Here is a 26578-nt window from a genome sequence, read left to right on the forward strand (position 1 = left end):
TATATTAATGTGAATGTGAAGGACTATAAATACCCCTTATCTACTGGATATTTATAATTTTTTTTGTATACGATAAGATTTAGTATTTAAGACAGCTTGCACACGTATACTGGGTTCTTGATTGTTTGATAAATAGTGTTTTTAAAGCGTTTGTTTGTACAAATATTTAAAATTATTCTTCCAAAGGAACTGCAGACGAAGAAAATGAAATGGGAAGCGATGAAAATGAAGAAACTGAATTATAATGTAGCAAAAAAATAGTTATTGAATTATTGTTGCGCAATTTTGTGTAGAAAATAAATGAAAAATAAAAATGAACTAGTTACTAAGACTTTTACTTGCAATCATTAATCCAAATCTCCAGGATATATATTTTTGTCTTGTTTCATAATGGATTTTCACGAGCTTCTAGAGAAGGGCGTACGAATCAGCCACCCCGTGCACAAGGTATCACTGTCCTGATCTCAAAAACCCCAAGGATGTATATATTTTCCAAATTTCATAAAGGATTTTAATAGGGCAACAAACTATGACGTATAAACCAGCCACTATGGGTACCAGGTAACTCGTAGACCTTTCCTGTCATGATATTCGTGTTTAGCGACCTTAAAAACACCAAGGATGTCTATATGTGGCAAATTTCGCGATATAAAATCATAAATCACGCAAAATTACACAGTTTTTTATTCATTACGAGAAAAAAAACTTATCTTCCTTGGAACATTAAACAAAAATGAAAAAAAGGTCTGATGACCTGATGTTGTTGAGAAGCAACCGATTCATTTGATTCTGAACTACCAGATTCAGTTTGATTAAGAAATTTCATCAAACCTTAACTTAAAATCTAGTTTGATACAGCTCTTTCCGATTTTCTTTTTCCCATTTTCTCTCTTTAACTCTATCTCTTTTAGTGCCTAAACCTGACATGATTGATAAAAAAAAATAAGAAAAATCTTGTGGCGTGTACTTTTGGATTTTCCATACTTTTTTTAATTTATTTTCGGCTGTGAGGCACAAGGCCCCTAGCACCACGAGGCCGTGGGCTGTGTGGGCCACTGGGTTCAGAATTCGACGTATATACCAGCCACTCTGGGTACCAGGTACCTCGTGTATCTTATTTGTCGTAGAATTCGAGTTCAGCACCCTCTAAAGCCCCTAAGATATATATTTGACTGATTCCATAACGAATTTCAGTGGGGCTTCAGAAGACGACGTATATATCAGTGACGATGGGTACCAGGTAACTCGTAGACCTTTTCTGTCATGATATTCGTGATCACGACCTCGAAAACCCTCCAGGATGTATATATTTGGACAAGTTCATAATGAATCTGAACAGGGCAGCAGAAGTCGACGTATATACCAGCCACTCTCTGCACCAGGTACCTCGTGGATCTTATCTGTCGTAGAATTCGAGTTCAGCACCCTCTAAAACCTCTAAGATATATATTTGACTGATTCCATAACGAATTTCAGTGTGGCTTCAGAAGACGACGAATATATCAGTGACGATGGGTACCAGGTAACTCGTAGACCTTTTCTGTCATGATATTCGTGATCACGACCTCGAAAACCCTCCAGGATGTATATATTTGGACAAGTTCATAATGAATCTGAACAGGGCAGCAGAAGTCGACGTATATACTAGTCACTCTGGGTACCAGGCACCTCGTTGATCTTATCTGTCGTAGAATTCGATTTCAGCAGCCTCTAAACCATTGAGATATATATTTGACTAATTCTGTAACGAATTTCAGTGGGGCTTAAGAAGACAAAGTCTTGATATTTGTGTTCAGCGACGTCGAAAACCCTCTAGGATATATAAATTTAGACCATTTCATAATAAATCTCAACAGGGCATCAGAAAACGACTTACATACCAGCCACCTTGAGTACCAGCTACTTCGAAGAAGTATCTGTCGTAGTATTCGCGTTCAGCCACCTCTAAAACCCCCAGAATCTATATATTTAACCAATTTCATAACGAATTTCAATGGAGCTCTAGGAGACGACGTATATACCAACCTCTATAACTTATTAACAATAATTCGAAATGTACTTTTCAAAATGCATTTTTCCCTGCGCAAATGAAATTTTCATTTCTTTCGTTTCTCGAATGCAATTTGTTTCATATTTTTGCGTCTTACTGCTCAGCAATCCTTATATTTTGTTCTTCATTTTCTCAACTACATGTAAATTGGTTTTCTCTAGAAATACAAACATTAATTTTTATAATAAAACGATTGTATCTGTACCAAGAAGACAATTATATTAGCATCACTAATTGCTAAGAGAAGAAAAACAATATATTTCGTTATTCCATGTGAATATTGCAATTAGATTTGGTAACGTGAAAAACGATTCCTTGTGTAAATATTATTATACCGTGGTACGAAGTACTGGTTCATTATCCATTATGTTTCTCCTATTGCAATGAGAATTGTGTATGAAAGCATAGTGTTGATTAAGTATTTCTGTATTTTCTAAAAATATAAGATACATTCTCAAACTAAACAAAATTCACATCTTATCATATAGTTAAGTAATCCAAAAGAACCCTTTTCACAGCGGCGCATCATCATCAATTACTTTATCGTTACTATAAATTGTCTGTGTTTAATATTTTTGTCAGTTTAATAGATTCAACTTCAACTCCATTAAAGTATCGTCTTCAATTATTTATTATTTAATCATTATTAATGAACCATAAATATATTTATCTAATTTTATAATTATTATTGTATATAAAGAAGTTGAGTTCATTCAATTTGATATTCGTCTAGTACGCCGGCCAGATTAGTATAACCACTTGTAACTTTAAATTATTAAATCCTCAGTTTGTTAAATAAATTGCTTTTAAAAAGCAAGTTGGTTAATTGAGTTATTCAATTATATCAAAATTTTGAAAGAGATTTAATGTTTTGGTTACAACTTGACGAGATTGGTTAAATCATCACCAACAATGATGAAAAAGCAAAATATCTCAAGGTAGTTACGAACGCAGTTTTTTTCCGTAGCAAAGAATTAGTGAAAGCAAATAACCTTGAAGATTACAGGTGTTTTTCAGTCAGGTAACAGTCGGGGGTTAATTAAGAATGAAAATAACACCGGCTGGTAACTTCCTCAAGAAGTGGTATTTAGTTGAGGGGATGATTTGATATTACCACCAGCTTTTTAACGTAACGAAATTGAAATACAGATAAGAGTGAAGAAACGGAAATCATCTTCGTGGTAATGAGATTAATTATATCAAAATGACAAAAAAAGTTTTCGGAGACGATCATTTACACGGTGTTTTTGGTGTTTTGGTATCCCCTTTTGATACGATTTAATAATTCGAGGGTGGAATATGAGTATAAAACTCTATTTTCTTCATAGTCACCTGGACAAACCTCGGACAATTTAGGAGATATAAGCGAAGAACAGGGAAAGCATATAAATCGGGACTTACGCGATTTGGAAGAGCTCTATCGGGGTTTCTATGTTATGAGTATATCTGACAATCGTTGGTTCATTTCACGCCTACGACGTAGGTCTGTTTCCAAGCAGCAAGCTTCCGAAATATGTTATCAACTTTTGTCTAACAACATTGGCCCACAAGATTTTCGTAACACAGGCCAGAGCTTTATTTTTCAAATAGAAATAGAATAGAAAACATATTTATTAAGCGCTAACACGTACCACTTTTCAATAGCTTAATTATTCTTGTTTACATTAGCAGGTAGGTAATTTTATAAACGGGAGGTTGATGAGTGAATTTTATGGCCGAAAAAATACCTGAACAGTATTATTCAGAATAATAAACATAAAAATTAGTATTCTGTTGAGTTTCATAGTAAGTTCATAATGCAAAAAGTGATTATAAACTTCCCCTTGCTAATTTTGCTATATTTGTGGAGAATTTATAATGAAATCACAAGTCAAGCATTTTTCGAAAATGTTAAAAAAGCCTATTTCAAATATTTTGGTTCTTTAATTGGAGACCAAGACAAGCAGTGGGCTCCCCACGAGTGCTGTATTAGTTGTAGCGTGTATTTGGTGAAGTGGATGGATTGGAAGATTCCTTTTGCAATTCCAATGGTATGGCTGGAACCTACTAACCATTTTGGCGACTGCTATTTTTGTCTAACAAATACTGAAGGTTATTCTAAGAAAGGAAAGCACAAGAACGAATAACCAAGTTTGCCGTCTGCTATACGACCTGTTCCCCATAACGATTTACCTTTTACCCCATAAAAGATTTACCAATACCGATTTCGCCTTTATATCTGCAAAATATAGTTTTAGAAGATACTGGAGACACAACGTATCATCAGAAAGCTCCGAAGAACTCAAGTACCAGTTCTGGCGAGTCACATTTTATTGTTCAAAGTGAGTTGAATGATTTGGGGTTATCAAAGCAACAGTCTGAGCTTCTTGACGAAAATGACGACCTTTAGAAAAAGAAATGCTATATTTTCTGCATTCTACAGTATGGGAAATTCATTGTGTGTTTGTCCAATGAAGGAACTTGATATTGAGCATAATCCTAGTGGGTGGCGTCTACTTATTGACTCGTGTAAATACAGTTTAAAAGCAGTTTTATTACACAATGGAAATTTAAAACCGTCTATACCAGTTGCTCATTCTGTGAAGATGAAGAAAATTCGCTTGCTTTTAGACAAATAATTAACTACAACAAGTGGCAGATATGTGGGGACCTGAAGGTGTTTGGAATTTTAAAGAAACTTCAGGAAGAGCTCATGATAGATGCTGTTTTCTTTGTTTGTGGGATAGTTGGGTACTAGATCAACACTGTGTAGAAAAATTGGCAATGAAGAAGTGAGAAGTTTGTACCCCTTGTATATCCCAAAAATGTAGTTCTGCCCCCCTTCACATTGAACTTGGATTGATGATTAACTTTGTAAAGGCTACGAATAAAGAGGGCGACGGATTCAAATACCTTAGAGAAGTATTTCCCCAATTGAGTGATGCCAAATTCTTCTCTTCTTCTTCTTCTTACGTTAGGACTAGGTCCTGTATTTTCATCAAGGGTTTGCCAGGAGTAGTTGGGATTAAACGAATTAAACGAAGGTATTTGACATTTGGTAATTGTTGGACGATGAAAATTTTGCAAAAAAGCTAACCAGACAGGAACTTAGAGCATGGAAAGCATTTGTTAGTGTAGTGAGATGATTTTTGGACAACAATATGGATCCAAACTACCAACAGTTAGTTGGTGAACTTCTAGACGCCTACAAATCCCTTGGTGTTCGAATGTCATTTAAAATTCATTTCCTCCATTCCCATCCGACATTTTTTCCCGAAAATTTGGGAGCTGTCAGTGTTGAGCAGAGCGAAAGGTTCCACCAAGATATTAGAACAATGGAAATTCGGTATCAAGGACGATGGGATTCGGTCGTGATAGGTGATTACCGTTGGTTTTCAAAAAGAGAAAGTGCAACCCCTCATAAAAGAAAAAGTACAGCTAATCAATATTTAAAGTAATTGTTTTTAAAAGTTTTTGTTTTTAATAGATGTGAGTCATGTTTATTAGATGTAAACTATAAATATTATCAATATATACGATTTAAAAAACGTGAAATTATTTTATTACAATATGCTATTCATTGTTGAATAACTACAAAAAATGTTTTTCCATCAACCAGTGCAATTAATGAATGTTATTGGCAACAGCAACAGCTGAAATTTCTTCGGTAACAGATATACAGCAAACTAATTTTATTTATAAAAAGATGAAACGAAAACAGGTCGCCGCTATGCTGATTTGTTTACAAGTCTTATATGTACAGTAAAGTATCGTTTTTATTAAAACTATCCTCGTATAGTTGGTAGACGTCAACGCATTCCGTCACATGTAATCTTCTTCAAGAGAGAACAATTTGTCTAGATAATAACACTTTCTACGGGTAATAATCAGTATAGTTAATCGGTAAAAAAGAAAGGCAATGCTCTTCTATGCGAATCTGCATCGAGGAAATTAATTAAATGAACTCGACGACCTACCGAAGATCTCAATCTTCTCTACTGACAATTATTCGATATACCAAATGGTGCAACTCATCTTGCGTTAGTTGTTACTGCAATAATAACACTCAATAAGACATTATCTAATACTAAATTTTAATTTTAACTCAACGTTTTGTTATTTGCATAATATTACTTCATTATAGCGTTAAGTTAAAGTTAGTTTTCAACTATGAAACAAATTAAAGTCTGTCAAACTAGAAACAGTCAAATTAGAGTAAAAATATAATCTGTCAAAACAGAAAATTGGGATTTGAGCACAAGAAATAGAAAACAAAAACTGAGACACAAGTTAAGGGTGCAGAAACTTTCTTGCATGCTTTAGACCTGGTTGTAATTTCAACAATCATACTCTCAAAAACATTCCGGTTGAAAATCTTTCGCTGAACTGAAACACCCTTCGTCTTTTTATGACTTTGACGCTCTTCACGTCTTTCTTCGATTTTCTTACCTAAAGCGCTTAAATTATTAAATGCAGCGTCTAGAGATAAGTTTTTCTTTCGCAACAACTTGTTTATAAAGTCCACGTATACCAATATTTCAAATTACAAGTGGAGGGGATTTTGCAATCGATTTTCTCGATATGGATCTCAGTACAGCGCTTAGAGAGTTTCGAAACGTGGATCTTTCGGAGGATAATTGGAATTACTTGGACCGCTCATATCAGTAATGCAAAGAATAAGCATGTAATTCAATATTCGTCGAGGCATTAGGCAAAAACGTAGTTGTTTTCTCCATTGGACAACAGCAGACTATATTTTCAAAATAATTTTGGTATGATAAAGTTCATTGCCTCCTTTGTCACATCAAATCATGTATATTAGGTGATCTACTTTCGTTAAATCTTGTCAAATAACAATTCATTGAATCCAATTAATGTCGATTGTAACTTTACGTGAGATGCGGTCTATTGACGTCGACTGAGATCGAATCACTTCAATTCATGTATAATCAAGTTTATTGGCGTCTACTTTTGTCAGAAATTGTCGATTAACAATCGATTGATGTCAATTGTCACTTCATGTTGATTGATGTCATTTGTCACTTCATGTTGATTGGTGTCAATTGTCACTTCATGTTGATTGGTGTCAATTGTCACTTCATGTTGATTGATGTCTATTGACGTCGACTGAAATCGAAGCACTTCAATTCATGTATATTCATTGGCGTCAACTTTTGTCAGATATTGTCGATTAATATCCATTGAAGTCGCTGAAATGAAGCACCATTCCTTTTTTCCCTTTTCCGAATCCAAAGTCTTTTTATGAAAGCTTCAGTCAACGCTTTAAGCTCTGCACGTTTTTTTTTTCACTTAAATTATTGGATGCAGCGACTGGAGATAAGTTTTTCCTTGGCAACAACTTGTTTATACAGTCCACGTATACCAATATTTCAAATTACAAGTGGAAGAGATTTTGCAATCGATTTTCTCGATGTGGATCTCATTGAGACGTTTAGATAGTTGCGAAACGTGGATCTTTTGGAGGATGCTGAGAATTTCCTCATATCAGTAATGCAAAGAATAGGCACCGACAAGGAACCTATAGAATTAATAAAAACTCAAAAAACCTCGTATCTGGGACATGTAGCTTCCATTCTTTATTGTTCGTTATTTCTTTTAGAATAATGTATAAGCGTTTAATATTCTATCCCACAGATTTTATTGTCTGCCTCTTCGATGACCATCAAGTGTATCCTTTCAGAGTATGGTTTTACAAATTCCCATCGAAATGGAACTGGAAATAGAAACCCGTTTAGAATCTCGACTGACAATGGAATGGAAACATACATCTGAGATCTGGTGGTTTTAATCTCACTGGAAAAACATCTGTCAAAACATTACATAGACAACACTGTACAGACGCATTCTAGTATTGCTCGATTGCAATTGGACAGCGAAAACTCCTCATTTTTCACGAACTTGTTGTTGTTTGATTATTTGGAAGAATATCTTTTGGTTAACATTTTCTTTCGCAAATATTATTATTATGAGTTACGTTATTTTATGAACATACTGTATAAAAATGGTGTAGAAAGTTTGTAGAACATTAGACTGATTGTATCACTATCAAAATAAATGTATTTCAAAAATTTCGAAATATGAGGACTGTCTGAAAATATTTCGACCATACAGAGGACCAAGACATCATTCTTTCATAATTATTTTTATTTTTCAGTCTTCTTTTAAGTCTATAAACTTTTTTCAACGACGCCTCAACTTTTTTAACCTCCTCAATTGACGATAATCTCTCTCCTACAAACACAACTTTATGGTTAAGAAACAGGAGTCTAGATCTGGTAAATACGATGGATGGTCAATCAGGTAGTCACCAAAATGATAACCGATGTATTAAGATGAAGATGCGGTCCCTTGTTATTGTTTTCACTGTCACTTTTCCGGCCAACGAAACTGTCTCTGCCTTTCTCTAAGACGGATCAAGATGTATAGGATTCGGAACAGCCTTAGGAAACTGTTTGAATAAAAATTATGATTAAGAAATGTAAATTTTGTATTTTTGTAACGAGTTTTCGCAGAATCCTAGTAGACGACGTAGATGCTAACCATCCTAAGCACCAGGGACCTCTTAGATCTTTTCTATCTTGGTATTCGTACTCATCGACCGCGAAAACCTCAGAAAAGTTAAATTAAACTCATATCCAGTAATATTTTTCGAGCTCAAATGCAATTTTCATTTCTTGGCAATAATTTTTGTTCACGAAGCTTTCCGGAATCAAAGTTTGTTACTTTTGATCCTTCTTACTGCTTCCTAGGAATTCTTTGGGCTTTGCACCGTGCCAAACATCGTCAGTCGAGCTAATACGGCTACTTCGAATTCATCTGCTCTAAATTTGCGTATGACTGTTACCAAAAACAAATATTTAAAGATAGTTTATTGCTCAGAAAAATTATCAAAGCCCTCGTATTTACGTTTCGAAAAAAGTATTTGTATTATTTCGAATGAGATATATTCATTCCACGAACAACTATAAACTTTTGAAATGCTTTAAAGAAGTAACTGGTCAACAAGAAATAAAGTGGACGTTTCGAAATAAGTTATTAGATGAATTGAAATTAGCTTTAATTTGTTAGCTATTATGAAATAAATCTTTAGAAACTGATTTTAGAATTTATTCCATCAGCATGTTAGATATTTCGCGTTCACCGTATGCTTAGTTTTAACGTACATCTTGATAAATTACGTTATGTAATAATTTTTTTAGAGAGTGAGATTTTATTTTTATAGATTGTTGATGTAATAGATGGTCGTCAAATAGTTTTCCTACCATATAATTGTACCATGTATATAATATACATATATTTGGTTGATTATTATAATTTCCACCGAAAAGTTTATGGTTTTATTATTGCGTTACGTTCCAATGTACGTGTTAATCAAAATTATGTAATAATTATGAAAATATATAAAAAGTAAACAGGTAGTTCGGTTTATTCATTCGCACCTTCTATATTCGATCGTACAACTTCAACATAAGCTTCAAGATATCGAAAAAAACTATGAAGTTTCTGCGCATGTCGGTATATGTCATTTGTCAACTCATTGTGATGATTTTTTCAAGGTTATACTGACTTTTTCCTTACAGATAAGTGTGAGGTGAAAAACATATCCGGCATTGTATGCTTCTTTTGTTTTGTAAACGTTTCGGTCTTTATCAAATAATTTAAATAGGTCGAAATGTCAATGAAACTAATCTAAAATCAAAAATTTATCAAGAAAAACCTCTCCAGAGGAGATCTAATTCAATATTCGTCGAGGCATTAGGCAAAAACGTAGTTGTTTTCTCCATTGGACAACAGCAGACTATATTTTCAAAATAATGTTTGCCTCCTTTGTCACATCAAATCATGTATTTTAGGTTATCTACTTTCGTTAGATCTTATCAAATAACAATCCAGGTAAATTGGCGTCTACTTCTGTCATACATTGTCGATTAACAATCAATTGATGTCAATTGTCACTTAATGTTGATTCATGTCAATTGTCACTTCATGTTGAATGATGTCAATTGTCACTTCATACTGATTGATGTCTATTGACGTCGACTGAGATCGAATCACTTCAATTCATGTATATTCAAGTGAATTGGCGTCTACTTCTGTCAGACATTGTCGATTAACAATCAATTGATATATATATATATATATATATATATATATATATATATATATATATATATATATACATATATATAAAATTTTAAATTCATTACATTCAAAAAAGCAGCCTTTAAAATGACAGTAAAATACAAATATGAAGTTCATTGATTTTGATTGCCATTCATATGCTATTTTTCAAATTGAAATCCATCTAATTCAAAGTTTAGATCGTTATAAAGTTCACTAAAGTTATTCCAATCAGTTTTTTTATTAAAACAGTGATCAATTTGAGCAATATATCTTGTTTCTAGAAATAGAAATATATAAATTTTTTATATAATCCATAGAATTGCCCTCATAGAAAACGTGTTCAGCAATCGAGCATCTATAAGTGTATAGTTTGCTGTCACTTTTGTGAGAGGTTATCCGATTAAATCTCTTAGACCGACCAACGCTATCCAAATATTATGTTGCTTAAAGATACCTGAAAGTTCAGTACTAACTGATTTTATACAGAGTGTATAAATAGGTACGACAGCGCGTTCTGTGTCTAATGTCAAAGTCCATGTGCAGGTTTAACTTCTTCCTCATTGACATGGTCATTATAGTCGAGCTTATTATAGCAACTTAGGGTAAATACAAGGTTAGGTCAATTTTTTTTTGGTACATCAGTCCACTTTTATCGGTGACTTAACCATATTAACTCGTGACTTAGTCAAAGATACAGCAAATCTTGGTTATTATCTTACAGATTTGATTATCTGTTTTATTTTTAATATTATAATTTGTATAATTAAATTCCAATAATTCGTTCTACTCTAATAGAAAAAATTTCGAGCAATTATTCATAAGTTTATTTAGGTGTGTATAGAAAATAAGTTTCCCCATCATGATTCTCAAATTTAATGTACATCCGGCAATAAAATAAGCAGGTGGATGTCAATATCAAAATCGAAGCAGCACGTTAAATTATAGTCTCCAATAACCAGTTTGATATACTCGAAAATCGAAGATAAATTAAGAAAAGAAAGTGATGCGCCTCCTCGAAGTGAAACATCAATATGAATCAAGTGTATTGGAATTTTTTTTCTAAAACTGCGTTCTCATTTCCCTTTCAAACAAGGTCGACAAACTCTTGATATTTTCATATTTTAATCAGATTTATTATGAAATGTTAGGCCTTCTCTTCTAATCTTCTATTTTTGTCATTATTATTTATTGTATTATTTATTTTATTAGTTTAGGTTGTAGATTATCTCGTTTTACCTCGGCCTATAGCTTTTTACACAAAAAATGGTCTGACTAGACCAAGTCAAGGCTATATGGTGGGTCTTCAATATCTGTGAAGCCACATTCGTGTACAGAAAAGAAGCAGTGTGGACTGGAGCATTGCCATGATGTAAGAGCACACCTTGGTTGATTTTGCTTGCCCTTACAATTTTTTGATTCAACGGCCTTAGTAAATCAGAGGAATATCCCGAGTCCAATACCTCGCAGTACCAAAAGATTGTAGCTATCACTTTTTTGGTGCTTCTCGCGACCCTTTCCAATACCATTCCATGGAATATCTTTCCCATGATTTGCTGATAAGACACAGATTTTGCACCTTCTTTTCGCTTTTCTTCCCTATTTTCTATATAAAACGTTCCCAATTGATTCTTATTTTGTGAATCGAAAAAGTATTATCAGGTAATAACCTCCAATTTTCTTTATCTAAAATTTCCGAATTATGTGGTTAATGTAAGATCTATGACCGTTTCGCTTATCCTATTAACGAAGGAGGGTGTATTCTCCCTTTTGCTAATATTAGGGGTAGTCGTATCCTAGCACCAACAGCTTCCTTTGTGACCTGGTCCTTACTCAATCAATTTTTAAAAGCTTTGACTCACTTTTGAGCAAATATTCAAAATACCAAAAAAAGAACTTTTTTATTACCCCATGTATTTTACTAGTAAAAGCAAAATACATTACTTCATGATCACAGTGTATTAATAACAATTTTAATAATATCTATTATTTCACAAATTCTTCTTTTTTATAGCTAACAGTTCATTAAGCAACAAAATGTTTTCAATCGAATCAATCGTCGAAAATTTTCCCAATCGGTTCAATCTTTTATTATAAACTGTTAATTAGAATGCGGTTAGAAGCAGAAATATCGTCATTTGATCCAAAGAAACGTGCAATAGATAAATAAATCTCATTCGAACAAATACTCACTGTTGCAAAGTGATAGTTGTCTCATTACGTGTATATACATAATATATTGTTCAATTACATTTAATAAAAATGTGGGTACCTCTGCAATGAACATAGCAATATTAATTATCTCAATGGGGTCATCTTAATTAGATGTATATAATAATCGATTTCATAATAAGTTTGTCGTAAAAGTACAAAGAAGTTCATGATGCATCGTCTACTAAGTAAACTCTAATCAGAATCAGCGTCATTGACGTTTTCAAAAGTCCTTCTTTTTACATATATACAATTATATACAAAAAGCATTGTATTTATATAATAATGCATTCATTCTTTTATATAAAAATATATGTATAAAGTCAAAGAACATGATAAAGTTAAAAGAAAATGTATAGAAAGAAGAATATCAAAAAAATGAGATATTAGGAAAACGAAGATGAACAAAAATCAATAGAGATGAACGCAGATCATAATAAAAAACTTAGCAATTAGTAGAAATGAACGGAGATGAACATAAATCAATTGAAACGAACGGAGATTAATATAAATGCTCAGCAATCAATAGAACTCAACAAAAACGTACATAAATGAGAAAGCAATCAATAGAACTAAACGGAGATAAACATAAATCACTTAGCAATCAATAGAATTGAACAGAGATGAACATAAATCAATTGAAACGAACGGAGATGAATAAAAATGATCAGCAATCAATAGAACTTAACAAAAACGTACATATATGAGAAAGCAATCAATAGATTTGAAGGGAGATGAACATAAATAATGTAGCTATCAATAGAATGAACGGAGATAAACATAAATCAATTGAAACGAACGAAAATAAATAAAAATGATCAGCAATCAATAGAACTCAACAAAAATGATGCAGTAATCAATAGAACTAAACGGAGATAAACATAAATGACATATAAATCAATATAAATGAACAAATATGAACAGAAATCAATACAAATGAACGGATATGAACGTAAATGACTCTGCAATCAATAGAAATGAACGAAGATAAACAGAAATGAATTGAAACGAATGGAGATTAATATAAATATCCAGTAATCAATAAAACTGAAAGGAGATGATCATAAATGACGCAGCAATCAATAGAACTCAACAAACACGATGCAGCAATCAATAGAACTAAACGGAGATAAACATAAATGACATAGAAATCAATATAAATGAACAAATATGAACAGAAATCAATACAAATGAACGGATATGAACGTAAATGACTCTGCAATCAATAGAAATGAACGAAGATGAACAGAAATGAATTGAAACTAACGGAAATGAATATAAATATCCAGTAATCAATAGAACTAAACGGAGATAAACAAAAATCAAAAGAGATAAACGGAGATGACCATAAATGCTTGTCGTCGTGAAGAATTATTACGAGTACATAGAACTATTGATAACATTGAATATGTCGAATTGACTATATTGTCCCAAACAAATTAAAATTTCTGATAAAATTGTGGAATTAAATCTACAAGAAATATCTTAACGTTCTGATCAGCAAGAACATGGAATATCTTCAGAAATTTATGTTGAAAGTAACTGTTCAAATTCAAAGCAGAATATTATCTCACATATACGTGTGGGTGCATAAATATAATTTCATATTATACAGAGTGGGCCACAAAAATTGTAAAAATGCATCGACAAAGCTCGACGTAATTTCAGTATCGACTTAAAATCTAATAAATACTAAAAATGATTTTGTATTCTATTTAGAACGTTATATTTATAGATACGTTTTTTTTCTTTTATTGATCTTGTATCGGTTTAAACTTAAACATGAATGTTATGTATTTGGAATTGACCCTCAGCTGTGAAGCCTGTTTATACATATTATATAATATTTATGTACATTGATCTGCATTACTAATTGTTATGCTCCAAATACTTATAGAAATCGAGGTGATTCTCGTAGACATTTAATCTCAATAGTTCTTGTTAACTAGAACGCTTCTATTTTATCTTATTTCGGCGTTCATCCATTTTAAATAAGTGTTTGAAATATTCAAGTACCTTGAGATTCAAATCAAAATTGTACCCCGAAATTTTGGGATTCATAAACAAAAACTCAAGTAAAGTAAAGAAAATAATGTAGAAAAAAACCGGAATTAGCAATTATTTTAGAAAATTCATAATCACGCAGTTTATTGACCTGCAGCGCTAAAATTTTCAGACCGTAATGCAGAAAAAACTTAACAAAAGACATAACTAGAAAAAAAATCGCTTGTAGCACCAGAATCATCCTCAACTAATAACTTAGATACCACTTCGACGACCTAGTGGACAAGATGAAGGGAAAGACCCATTGGGATCCTTTCCAAACTACAACTAAAGACCAAATCAAAGAAAATCTTAACACTAGCATACTGTACATGTCTACAGCGTGAGGATACACTTCAATGAGCTTCTACAAGAAACTTCAAGATCCTGCATCGACGATATCGCCTGGAGAAAACTCGAAGAGCTGTGGACTAACCCTAATATTCATATGAGGAAAGTAGAGGAAGATTTTGGAATATCATGTACCGAATCAACGACAGGTATATAATGTGGAAAGTCATCATCATCATAGATAAACCACAAGCAGTATTCGTCAAAAAGAACAAGACATAACTAGAGATAAAAGCGATTGTACCATAAAGGCGAATATCATAGAACCATCCACAACCAATGACTCACTCCATTTCGTGGACAAGACGAAAGGGAAGACTCTACTATACTATCCAAGCTGCAACTGAAGACCTAATCCCTAGCATAGGAACTGTATGCGTGTAAAGCGTGGGGGTAGACTTCAAAGAGCTTCTACAAGAAACTGTACGACCCCGCATGCCTACCGAAAGTTAAACCAGAAGAAGACACAAGAAATCGTCGACGATAACGTCAGAAGATTCGAAAATTTGTGGACTAACCCCTAATATTCAGCTGAGGGAAGCAGAGGATAGATCTAATCAGAGAAAATCTTTTTATATGCGTTTACAGCGGGGGTACACTTCAGAAAGCTTCTACAAGAAAATTCGAGTTAAACCAAATTGATATGCAAGAAATCGTCAAGGTTACCGTCAGGAGAAGATTCGAAGAGCTGTATACTAGCTCAAACATCCAGATGAGGGAGTTGACGTACTACATCAGATAGATATCGGGAGTCAAGTTGAAAAAAAACAACATGCCGTTAGTTTATCCCTCAATACTGATGAAATATCGTGTGCTTTAGAGTTGTTACTCAATTAAATCTTACGTGGATGAGATTTTTAATTCTTCTTCCTGATTATCAATACCCGGCAGTAAATAAATTTATCGCGGGAAGAAGTACGATTAGAAACTATAAAAGAATACAAGAATAATAGACCAACGTTGTGATGTGGCTGCATATAAATAAAGGTAGAGATGAGATATTCTGTTGAAAAAACGTAAAAAGTAACATATATTATAAAATCTTCATCGATTAAAGCGAGTTTGTTTGTTTACTTCATAAAATTCAGCTTTTAACGCTTTTGACAGTCATGTCTTATGACAGTTAAACAACAATTTTTTTTTATAATTTATCTAGGGAGATTTAATTTGAAACGTTGGTAGCCGTGTATATCGGTCTTCTATGTTGTAAGATTTATTTCTGTCGAACCAAGCAATTGTGAAATTTTCTGTTTCAACATTTTAGAAGTAAAAAGTCATATAATTATCATTACTTTCATATTATTTAAAAGAGACATGGCGTTCTAATAATTTTATAATTTCAACTCTTCTTTCCTATTGAGTGAATTAAATATAACCATAATCAATTTAAATCACATCAATAATAGGAAAAAATTCAGAACGTGGCAACGATGTAAAACATCTATCATATGTCTGAAAATATATTGTAAAAGTTTAACGCTTTTGACAGTCATAAAAATGTCTTATGACAGTTATGCAACAAATTGTTTTTATAGTTTATCTAGGGAGATTTAATTTGAAACGTTGGCAGCCGTGTATATCGGTCTTCTATGTTGTAAGATTTATTTTTGTCGAACCAAGTAATTGTGAAATTTTCTGTTTCAACATTTTAGAAGTAAAAAGTCATATAATTATCATTACTTTCATATTATTTAAAAGAGACATGGCGTTCTAATAATTTTATAATTTCAACTCTTCTTTCTTATTAAGTGAATTAAATATAACTATAATCAATTTAAATCATATCAGTAATATGAAAAAATTCAGAACGTGGCAACGATGTAAAACATCTGTCATATTATGTCTGAAGAATGTCGTAAAAGTTGTTTACTTTCGTAGATGTCGTTTTCCATCTTCATTCATTCAACAATACAATTTTTCATTAAGAAATTAGCTACTTTCCAATTGCACAATTTGAGCACTCGATCGAACACATGCGTGCGCAATGCTAAAATGCATGTTCCAAATTGTCATTTTTGAGACCTGCGCGCCAAACACAGTTGCGTGAGCTTCAAAATTGCGCTTTAAACACAAAAAAGTGCCTAATAAGGTTATCTATAGTGAAGAGGATATTTATAAATAAGGGCTTTCATAGTATTCCTATTACTAACAAATAAATAACTCGCCGATGTTTATTCCATTTGATTCTTGTCCGTCAAGCTCATGTGCGTCGAGCCTACGAGTTTCGTGCACAAAAGCGTACTAGATAAATTGGAAAGCGATTATTATTGTAACCGTCCATCTCTACAACTCCGTCCGAAGATGTAAATGGTATAAACTACATAATGTTGCGCTCAGACACTGAAGGCAATAGGTCAGATATTCTTTAAACTTTCATGTCTTTACTTTCACACAGATAATTGCATCGACCGTTAATGTGTTCATAACGCCCATCTTTTTCTTACTTACATTATTCTCAACCAGGAAAGCTTAGTGCCGCATATACTCGTATTTCATTTACTCGGTGATACGCCGACAACATGGATTTTATGAGATAGATTAGGTAACTCCTAACGGTCAGTTGTTAGAAATGTATAATTAAATTATGTTACAACAGAGACTTCATGAATAATTGTAAAAAATAGTCTTAAACTCGTAGTTTTGACAATAATAGTATACTGAATTTTGTAATTCTGTGCTGATTTTAACACTTATAATTATTATAGGCTAGAAATTATGTTTCAAAAAATTTATAACTCAGAAATCAATAATTATCCTTCCTTTAAGTTCTATATCATCGATTCTGCGAGTTTAAAGTATTCAAATCATCAATACAAAATTTTGACGTTCGTAATTTACCGCCATAAATATTGCAACTAGAAACTAAAATATATAAATCATTGATGATACCAACTTAACCGTTTGTGCTCGTTTCGTGTAATTCCGATCAGTTCGGGTCATTTTACTTCTAATATTGTATTGCTATATTAATTTCAATGTATATTACAATTTCTATATTATTTTATACAAAGTAATAAAAGATATTTTTATAAAAATTATACCCAGCTAGAGTCTTTTGTATTAATTCTGTATTTTTTTGGATTGGAACGTCTGAGAGCAGTTGACAGTTAATGTTGGCAGTTGAACGTTTTTGACATATTGCCAAATTAGTGTTTTACATTTCCCAATACAATTTTACTTATTATTGAGGAAATAAAACAGTTTCGGATATTTCAAATAAAACGATTTAATATATTATTAGTCTTTTTCTTTTCTGATAATACTGGTCTTAATTTATGTAACTTAAAATAATGAATCACAATTTATTTCTTACAATGTCTATGGAGAAAGGATTCAAGAATTCAATAGTTTCAAGGAATTGTAGACCTCGATGCTTAAATTTTTGGTGCTAATTACCTGGCTAAATATAATTACTCGTCCCTTTTTATTGATAACATTGGCCTCAATTGAAATATTAATACACCAATATGTTATTTTTGTAAATAGAAAGGTTTAAATAAAAACCACCGAATTATCCAATTATTATATTAAATAGACAATAAAAATAACACAAACCATCTCTACTGACCTCCATAGTTAACGTGATTGTATAAAATAACCTTTTGAGCATTTAACGTTACATAAACAGTAAAAAGAAATCACTTTCGATCATTTATAGGTATTCTAATGAAGCTAATAAATATTGTTAACTTCAATTTCATACTATTAAATATTTATTTTAAGAGTTATTGTTCTAAAACTCATTATAATACTTTGGAATATTCTCATTATATAAAATAACAAAATAATTTTTTCGCATAATTTATCTGTCGTATCTTTGTATTTGTTATATTTTTACGAGAAGATACAAGGGAATTGTAAATTAATTTTGTTTTAATCGAATCGAAATTAACGTTCGACGTGGGCTTAGAGCATCAAATGACGTTACGTGATATAATTTTGACTGGGGCGCCATTTTTAATTAATGCAACGTCAAATATAAGAGTGGTATGATGTAAAAAATATTGATAAACTACTACAAATTATTTACTTTGTAGTTCATTGCACTCTTCAGAAAACTGGTGATTTATGTTAAAGTTTTTTGCTATAATATACGATTTAAAAAGCTTAAAAGTATTTAGTTTCGATGCTGCATCAATTTAAGATGGAACTCTAAATCAGCGTCGAGCGTCAACATGTAATTGCACCTTTAAAAATATATGTGGCGTCACCTATATATGATTTGAGATAAGTTGGCAGCCCTGTTCTTATGTCATATTTATTTTTGAATAAGAAAATTATTATCCGGAATATGTAATCAACAAAAATTTCATACATATACACCAAACCATGTAAACGCACTTCACCATATTGTAGGATTCCAAGGAAAATGAAATTTAATTGAACAGTAGTTTTTAAAGATTTGTAAGCTGACAAACATACACCCGGTACATTACCTAAGAATAACTACAAAAGATAAGCACGTACATCAAAGATTTGTTTATTTTGTAAATTCCAAATATTGAGGGTAAACTGGCCGAAGGGTCAGGTACCTAATTTTGTATTGATTGGGACAGTCTTGAATATACGTTGTTTGGGTGTAGAACTCTGTTTGCTTTATTTCGATTGCTGATAAAAACATTTGAAATGGAGAAAAGTAGAAGGGAAAAATTTTATAGTTTAATATGATTTTATTTGGAACATTATGGAACAGAGAAAATGTTTTCAACAATAATGCCACAAAATACTCCAAAATGAAAAAGTAAAGGTATTTATGCCATTATTTTTAAAAGGTTTTTTTGGCTTTATCAACTGTTTCATAGTATGTACCTATGTAGGAATATTAATATTTGAGGGTTTATGTGACCCCTCCAATTTTTACGTTTTTTTGACAAAATTTACTGCACTTTCACTGCAACGTCAATGGGGGGTTGTAAAAAGTGACTTAAGGCCGATTCATAAACTTGACTTACCGTTTGACATCTATTGACCCTATTCATAAACTTTGTCGTTCTTTTTGACATGTGAAATAATTTTTGTTTTCGAGATTTTGTTTGTAATCCGCTATTTACGGACGATATTATGAAAAATAACAAAGAAAATTTTTATTGGGAGCATTAGGCAGTTTCATAAACTTGACGACTTTCCTTTTGCCGATGCCGTTTGCCGTCCATTCATAAAGTTAACGTTTCTGCCGTATGTTACAAAAGTAGAATATACCAAATATATCAGCTTATGGTGCTTTGAAATAAATATAGTTTAATGAGGACTTTTTATTGAACTTTACATTGATAGATTTTGATTTTTTGATATTTTACTATTTACATCCTTACAGTAGTGGGTTGTTTACAAGAGTTGAGTATGTTAGTCTTCTTCTCCAGCTTTCTTCTGATTTATTTTTGTCCTGCCTTATTTTTCCATTTCTTTCTACTCCAAGTTTCTTCAACTATGATTTTCTTGGCTTTCCTCTGGTTTTTTCTTCTAGATTCTAGCTTCAAATACTCGTTTTGATATTATTTCTTTCATTGTATGTAATCAAACCATCTGACTGGTCTTCTGTTGGAGTTTGTCAATATTTGCATATCTCTTTTACCTCTCCTGGTATTACTTTCTAGATTGCATACTATGAATAGGTAAGAAACTAATTTTGTAGAAGATATCCTTGTAGAGAAAAACACTACAGTTTTTTTTGTTATATTCTCAATTATACTCGAATTACGTGTAGAAAAAACCTTTCATGATGAATCAACATTCTTATTAATGTTTAATTATCCTGAAACTATATGTAAATATATACTAAAGGGAAAGGATCATCAGAAAAAAATTAAAACACGTTTAGTACTGAAAAAATTATTTATTTTTGCAATCAAATTTACAAATTTATTCTTAATCATTATTTTCAAGCTCATATGTAAAATTTCAGATTACTAAAAATTTACTACTCCATAATTTCACGCTCTTTCGAATAATTTTCATATTTGAAATTTACTGTATCTTCGCAAACAATTTCCATATTTTCATGAATAGTATGCCGATGAACGTTTAAATCCTCTTCGGCAGTAAAAGTTTCTTCGCATACCTCGCATTTATAGTTTGCCTCTTGATGTTGTTGAATGTGTAAAGTTAATTTGCAATTTTTTTTACATGTATAAGAACAAATTCCGCATTTGAAAATGTTCCTTCCTAAAATTTCAAATTTATTGATATTAGAAAATGGGGCATTTCATAAAAGTTAGTTAAATCTTTATATTTAGTAATTTAGTAATGTTTTTTATAGGAAAATAATTTAAATAATGCCCTTTTTATGGGAAAAGTTGATACAACACATAGTAGGTCAAATGTCCCATCAGTTACCTATAATATGTCATTATGTATTTCACTGTATCATTTTTTACAGCATAATTATAACAAACTAGATCAAATGTCACTTCAGTCACAATTACTAAAAGGTAGAGAAGAAATAACTAAGGAAATAAACAGTTTTTTATAGTTTTTAAACAGTTCTTAGTTGATTTAGGTATTTCCCTACTTTTCGTTATGTATTTCACTGTATTATTTTTCATCATAGCATAATTATAACAAAGTAGGTCAAATGTCCCATCACTCACAATGAAATGTTTTGGGTCAAATTTGACTTTGAATACAGAAAAATTACAAAAAAGGTATTTATACTGTGTCACACTATTACTGTCACTTTCGTTTAATTAATAGTCATAAAAAACATTTTTTTATAATTTTTAAAAGTGATTTATTGAATTAGGTATTTACCAATATATCATCACGTATTACACTGTTTCCATTATAGCATAATTATAACAAAGTAGTTCAAATGTCCCACTAGTCACAAAGATTTGGGTTTAATATGTCTTTGAGTACAAAAAATAATATGATAAAGTATTTTCACCCTCCCACCCTTTTTTTTCGCCAGAAGAGCTGATGGAGATGTGGGACACCCGTACCCTACCAACTAAACCATCATCTTCTGTCATATCCGCCCAACCAGGAACTATGGTGACATTACTTCTGGTTGAGGTATCTGTCAGTGTATGTCTAGTTGTTTTCAACTTTTAGTTGAGGGATCTGTGCATGAATGTGTGCTTGTTTATTTCACCATTATAGTTTTTATTATAGCATAATTTCAACAAAGTAGTTCAAATGTCCCACTATTTGATACGAGTTCCAAAAGTGAAATATGCTCTCGTATTGAATATATGAATTTTTCTTTTTAATGAGGTTAAAATTAAATGTAAAACTTACCTTCATGCACACTAATATGCCCTTTCAAGGTACTGGATTGCTTAAAGGCTTTATCGCAAATGTGGCATTTGAAAGGTCTGTCATCTGTGTGAATTTTGATGTGTTCTGTTAAGTGACTTTTTTGTATGAAAGTTCTATCACAATATTGGCAAGCATACGGTTTCTCTCCTAAAAAAGTATGACCTTTACATGAAAATAATTTATATTTAAAAAAATATTATTCGACACCGCACTGCATGCCGAAATAGACACTTGGTAGCCTATTTTCAACTTTAAATCAAAAATTATAAATTACAGTAACAAAGTTTTGAGCAGTGGAACTTTTTTAATTAAAATTCCCTCTTATTTAAGATTCTTTTCTTCAAATCCCTAATTTGTTGATATTTTTGGAAATATGGAAATAAAAATGTATCCAGTTTTTGGTGAAGATTTTCGTAACTACCAACAAATTAGAAATTTGAAGCAAAGAATCTTAAAAAAAAGGGAATTTTAATTAAAAAAGTTACACTGCTCAAAACTTTGTTACTGTAATTTATAATTTTTGATTTAAAGTTGAAAATAGGCTACCAAGTGTCTATTTCAGCATGCAGTTTGTATTTTATATATATTTCCTTATACTTCATAGTGGATCAAATGAACCACTGCACATATTTTTATCTCTATGTGAATTGAATAGCTAAAAAGAAGAAAAATTATTTCTAAATGGTACCAGTATGTTTCCTCATATGAGTTCGCAATTCTGATGGTCTACAAAACTTTTTCGGACAAAGATGGCATTGTTCAGTACGACCTGTATGAATTTTCAAATGTGTTGATAAAATACTGCGTTGTATAAATGCCTAAAATAAAATGAAAAACATTAAAACACAAAATAAGTTAAGTAGTGGTAAATATAATAAATTATCATACTTTTCCGCAAAATTTGCATTTGTAGGGTTTTTCACCAGTATGAGTCCTTTCGTGTTCCTGAAGATGTGCTTTGGTTACGGTAGTAACATCGCAATATCTACATTTAAACGGTGTATCTTTGGTGTGTCTTCGTAGATGTATCGTTAAATATGACTGATTTCTAAAAAATATAATTTTCTATGTATATAAATATTTTGATATTAGTCATATGCAAAAAATCATAAAGTTTGGATTTTTTAGAGCACTGGTTCTCGTTAGAATTAAAATAAAACTTTACTTGAACTGTTTCCCGCAATAAGTACAAAGGCCTCTTATGTTATCTTCTCTATTATGTTGGGCTTTTATGTGTTTATCCATGTCATCTACTGTCTCGTTGCAATCAATGCAAAATTTATCGAAATCTGATTTAGTAACTCTAAAAAATTAAATAATCACCAACAAAAATAATTAATTCAATTAAACTTAAATTTAAGGATGTTTTCGTCTTTTTTTTTGGTCTATACTATCACATTATGTAGGAAAAAATTAAATAGCAACGATTTTAATGACAAAATATTATCAATTTGATATTAGAAATGATAACTATTCTCGAAATCAGATCTAAAGCTGTAAATTTTATATTTATATTAAGAAAAGGGGGTATAAATTTATATAAGATTTATTTTTGACATATTACGAAGCTTTTTTACAGGAAAATTTGTCTATCGTTTGGGTTTATCGTCTAAAAACGTCCACTGCAATATTAACTAAATTATTTAAATGCTATACAATTTTTTCAATAGAAATTCGGTGATTACAGGGTGTTTTACCTTTCCTGTTCGTTGTTTCCTTCTCCCCGAAAGCAAACATGTTTATCAAATTTTTCAATATTAAAATTTTCATTGCATATTTTGCATTTCAGTATATTGTGAATTTTATTGTGTGCCAATAAAGACCGCCTGTTTAAAAACGTTTCGGAACATATCTCGCAAACTATTTGATGGATTTTTATGTGGTATTTCAAATGACGGATAGTTGTAAAACATTTCTTGCACGTTTCACATGTGAATTGATGATCAACTGCAAAATAAAACAAAGTCGAGCAGGGGAAATCAATTTAATATAGAGGAGGAGAAGTAGCATAAGAAGATGAAGGAGAAATTTATATTAAAAATGACAAAAAAGCAAAAAATTAAGTTGAATACCTTACCACAATGATGCATCAAATGTTCCACAAAATGGCTCGACATCCTACATTTTTTACCACAAAATGGACATTTTAAATCATCTTTATGAACGGTTTCTACATGTTGGGAAATATTTTCAACTATTTTATTACACTGCCGACACCATTTATCCTTAAAATCACTAAAAATGATTAATGTATACTCGTATATACTTAATAATCTGATATTTAGATGATGATTGTTTATAGATTTAAAATATAAAAAAAATAGAATAAAAAACCTACAAATCATCATAATAGTCTATTTAACTAAAGGTCAATACTAATCAATCAAATAATGATAATATTTAGATATTATAACAAAATATCAATTTTCAATGCTGATTTGATAAGGATTTCTTTTTTCATTGGAAACACTACAGACCTTGTTAATAGCAGAGACCTACAGTTGAGAAGCATGGATCCTGACCCTATTTCGAAGCATAAACTAAGGAATATTCAATGTTTAAACAGATAGATATATAATTAGGTATTATATTATGCGTCCCCTCTATCAAAACTGTTTTCGACATCTACAGCTACCTTTAAATTCCAATATATGTGCTGGCTTCAAGAGCATTATATCTTCACCCAGTTTCTGCATTATTTTACAATTATGAGACATTCTAGGACTGGGTGAATGGAAACATCATTCTCCTTTCCACATAATAACATAATCCACAGTTTCTGCTATAACTAATCTCATCAAGTATTATGTGATGAGATTTAATGCTTATAAGCATCGTCCAAAAGAAGATATCTGCAATGGGTTCAATATGTAAGATCACAAAGATCTATGAGACATCCAAGGCTCAGCTGGAGACAGGATAAATTTTAAAATTGGTTAAAAACCTCCAATTAATAAAAGACCTATGTGACAGCTGGAGAAAGGGCAAATTGTGATATCTGTTGAAAATCTTCAATTAATAAAAGACCTACGAGACATCCAAGGCAGGAGTCAAGATAAATAGTGAGATCTGTTAAAAACCTTCAATTTATAAGAGACTTGGCTGGAAATGAGGCTAATATTAGAATTAGTTGAAAACCTCTAATGAATAAAATACCTATGAGACATTCAAGTTCAAAACTGCTGAGCTAAAGACAGAGCAAATTGTGGACTCCAATCAATAAAAGACCTATGAGATATCCAAAGCTCAACTGAAGACAAGCCAAATTGTGAAGTTGGTTGGTCAATTAATAAAAAATAAATTGTTACCTGTGATTTTTAGTCATATGACGAGACAGTGTCCTATTGTTTATCGCAGTAAAATTACACAATAAGCATTCTTTGGATTCATAAAATTTTAGTTTTGTTTCCTTAATAAGGTTCATTACTTCATTTGGATCATGCTGACTGAGCTTAATTTTTGTTGTATTCCTTCCAATTTTCTTTTTTGGAAAATCTTCATCTTTACTTTCATTATCACTACAGCTATTATTGTTATTCTCATAAAGGACAGAAATTTCTTCCACTGTTTTGATATTTTCCACTTTCAAACTTTCATTTGGTGTGAATTCAGCTATGGAAATATAAGGATCTTTTTGGTTTATAACTATTAGTGGTGTATCTATGTATTGTAAAATTAAATTATTGGATTTTTGGCTCATTTGTTGAAAGTCGAAACATAACTTTAGTTTCTCTTCACAAGTTTTACATAAATAACTTGGAAGACAATCCATAAGATTGATCTAAAATTGACAGATAATTGTTCTTTTAATCAGTGCTATCCAAAATATTTTCAGTATTCATTACATATTATATTTTTAAATTTGGATAATGAAAAATATCAGAATAAAGTGAAAAAGAACGAAAAAAAATAATAAAAAGAAATATGAATGGATTAAACAGATAACAAAAAAAAACGGGAAAATAAAGTGTACCATAAATGAAAACAGAAGAATTAAAAACGAATGTGCCCAAGAGAAATAAAAATTTTCCTTTCCTTCCTAGTAATTAGAAAAATATGATACTTAATCTTATTGGATCAAAGTTATCTTATATATAAAAGATATTTTATACCTCAGAATTAATAATTGAAGATAACATTGAAATTATCTCCGAAATTTCTGTAGAGGAATCAAGCAAATATTTCATATTGTCTACTTTTGATAAGCAGATTCGACACAATTCTCCAAATTCTATATTCATATTGAAATTAAATGGTTTTTAAAATATTAAGATGTAAACAAATAATTGACATCGTAACCTAAAAATTGGTTTATCTAAATCGACTTCTTTTTTCTTGGGCCCGTCTTGAAGCATATTAAAGCAGTTTTTTTTCTATATATATTACTTTATATCGGTAGAATAAGAAAATATTGAAGTTTAACATCCAAATATTCATTCATGTTCAAGAATTCTATATAATTGGTAAAAAAATATAAAAGAATCGTAAATATTCTAAATTGAGTGAAGTTATGAACGAATCATATGACAGATAAAACTTCGTTAG

At 31.3% G+C, this 26578-nt stretch overlaps 1 protein-coding gene across 1 annotated transcript; it reads right to left on the minus strand.

Annotated features, from left to right (window-relative positions):
- Positions 1 to 20589: 20589 nt before the first annotated feature.
- Positions 20590 to 26537, minus strand: LOC130900980 (zinc finger protein 26-like). Its single transcript, XM_057812012.1, has 9 exons — positions 26146 to 26537; positions 25342 to 25814; positions 24111 to 24268; positions 23731 to 23980; positions 23199 to 23336; positions 22922 to 23081; positions 22722 to 22851; positions 22013 to 22180; positions 20590 to 20938 (listed from the first exon to the last, which is right to left on the minus strand). Exons 1-9 carry the CDS (start codon positions 26272 to 26274, stop codon positions 20694 to 20696), a joined length of 1851 nt encoding a protein of 616 aa, XP_057667995.1. The 5' UTR covers positions 26275 to 26537; the 3' UTR covers positions 20590 to 20693.
- Positions 26538 to 26578: the final 41 nt, after the last annotated feature.

The sequence above is a fragment of the Diorhabda carinulata genome, chromosome X (assembly GCF_026250575.1).
Source record: "Diorhabda carinulata isolate Delta chromosome X, icDioCari1.1, whole genome shotgun sequence".
NCBI classification, from domain to species: domain Eukaryota; kingdom Metazoa; phylum Arthropoda; class Insecta; order Coleoptera; family Chrysomelidae; genus Diorhabda; species Diorhabda carinulata.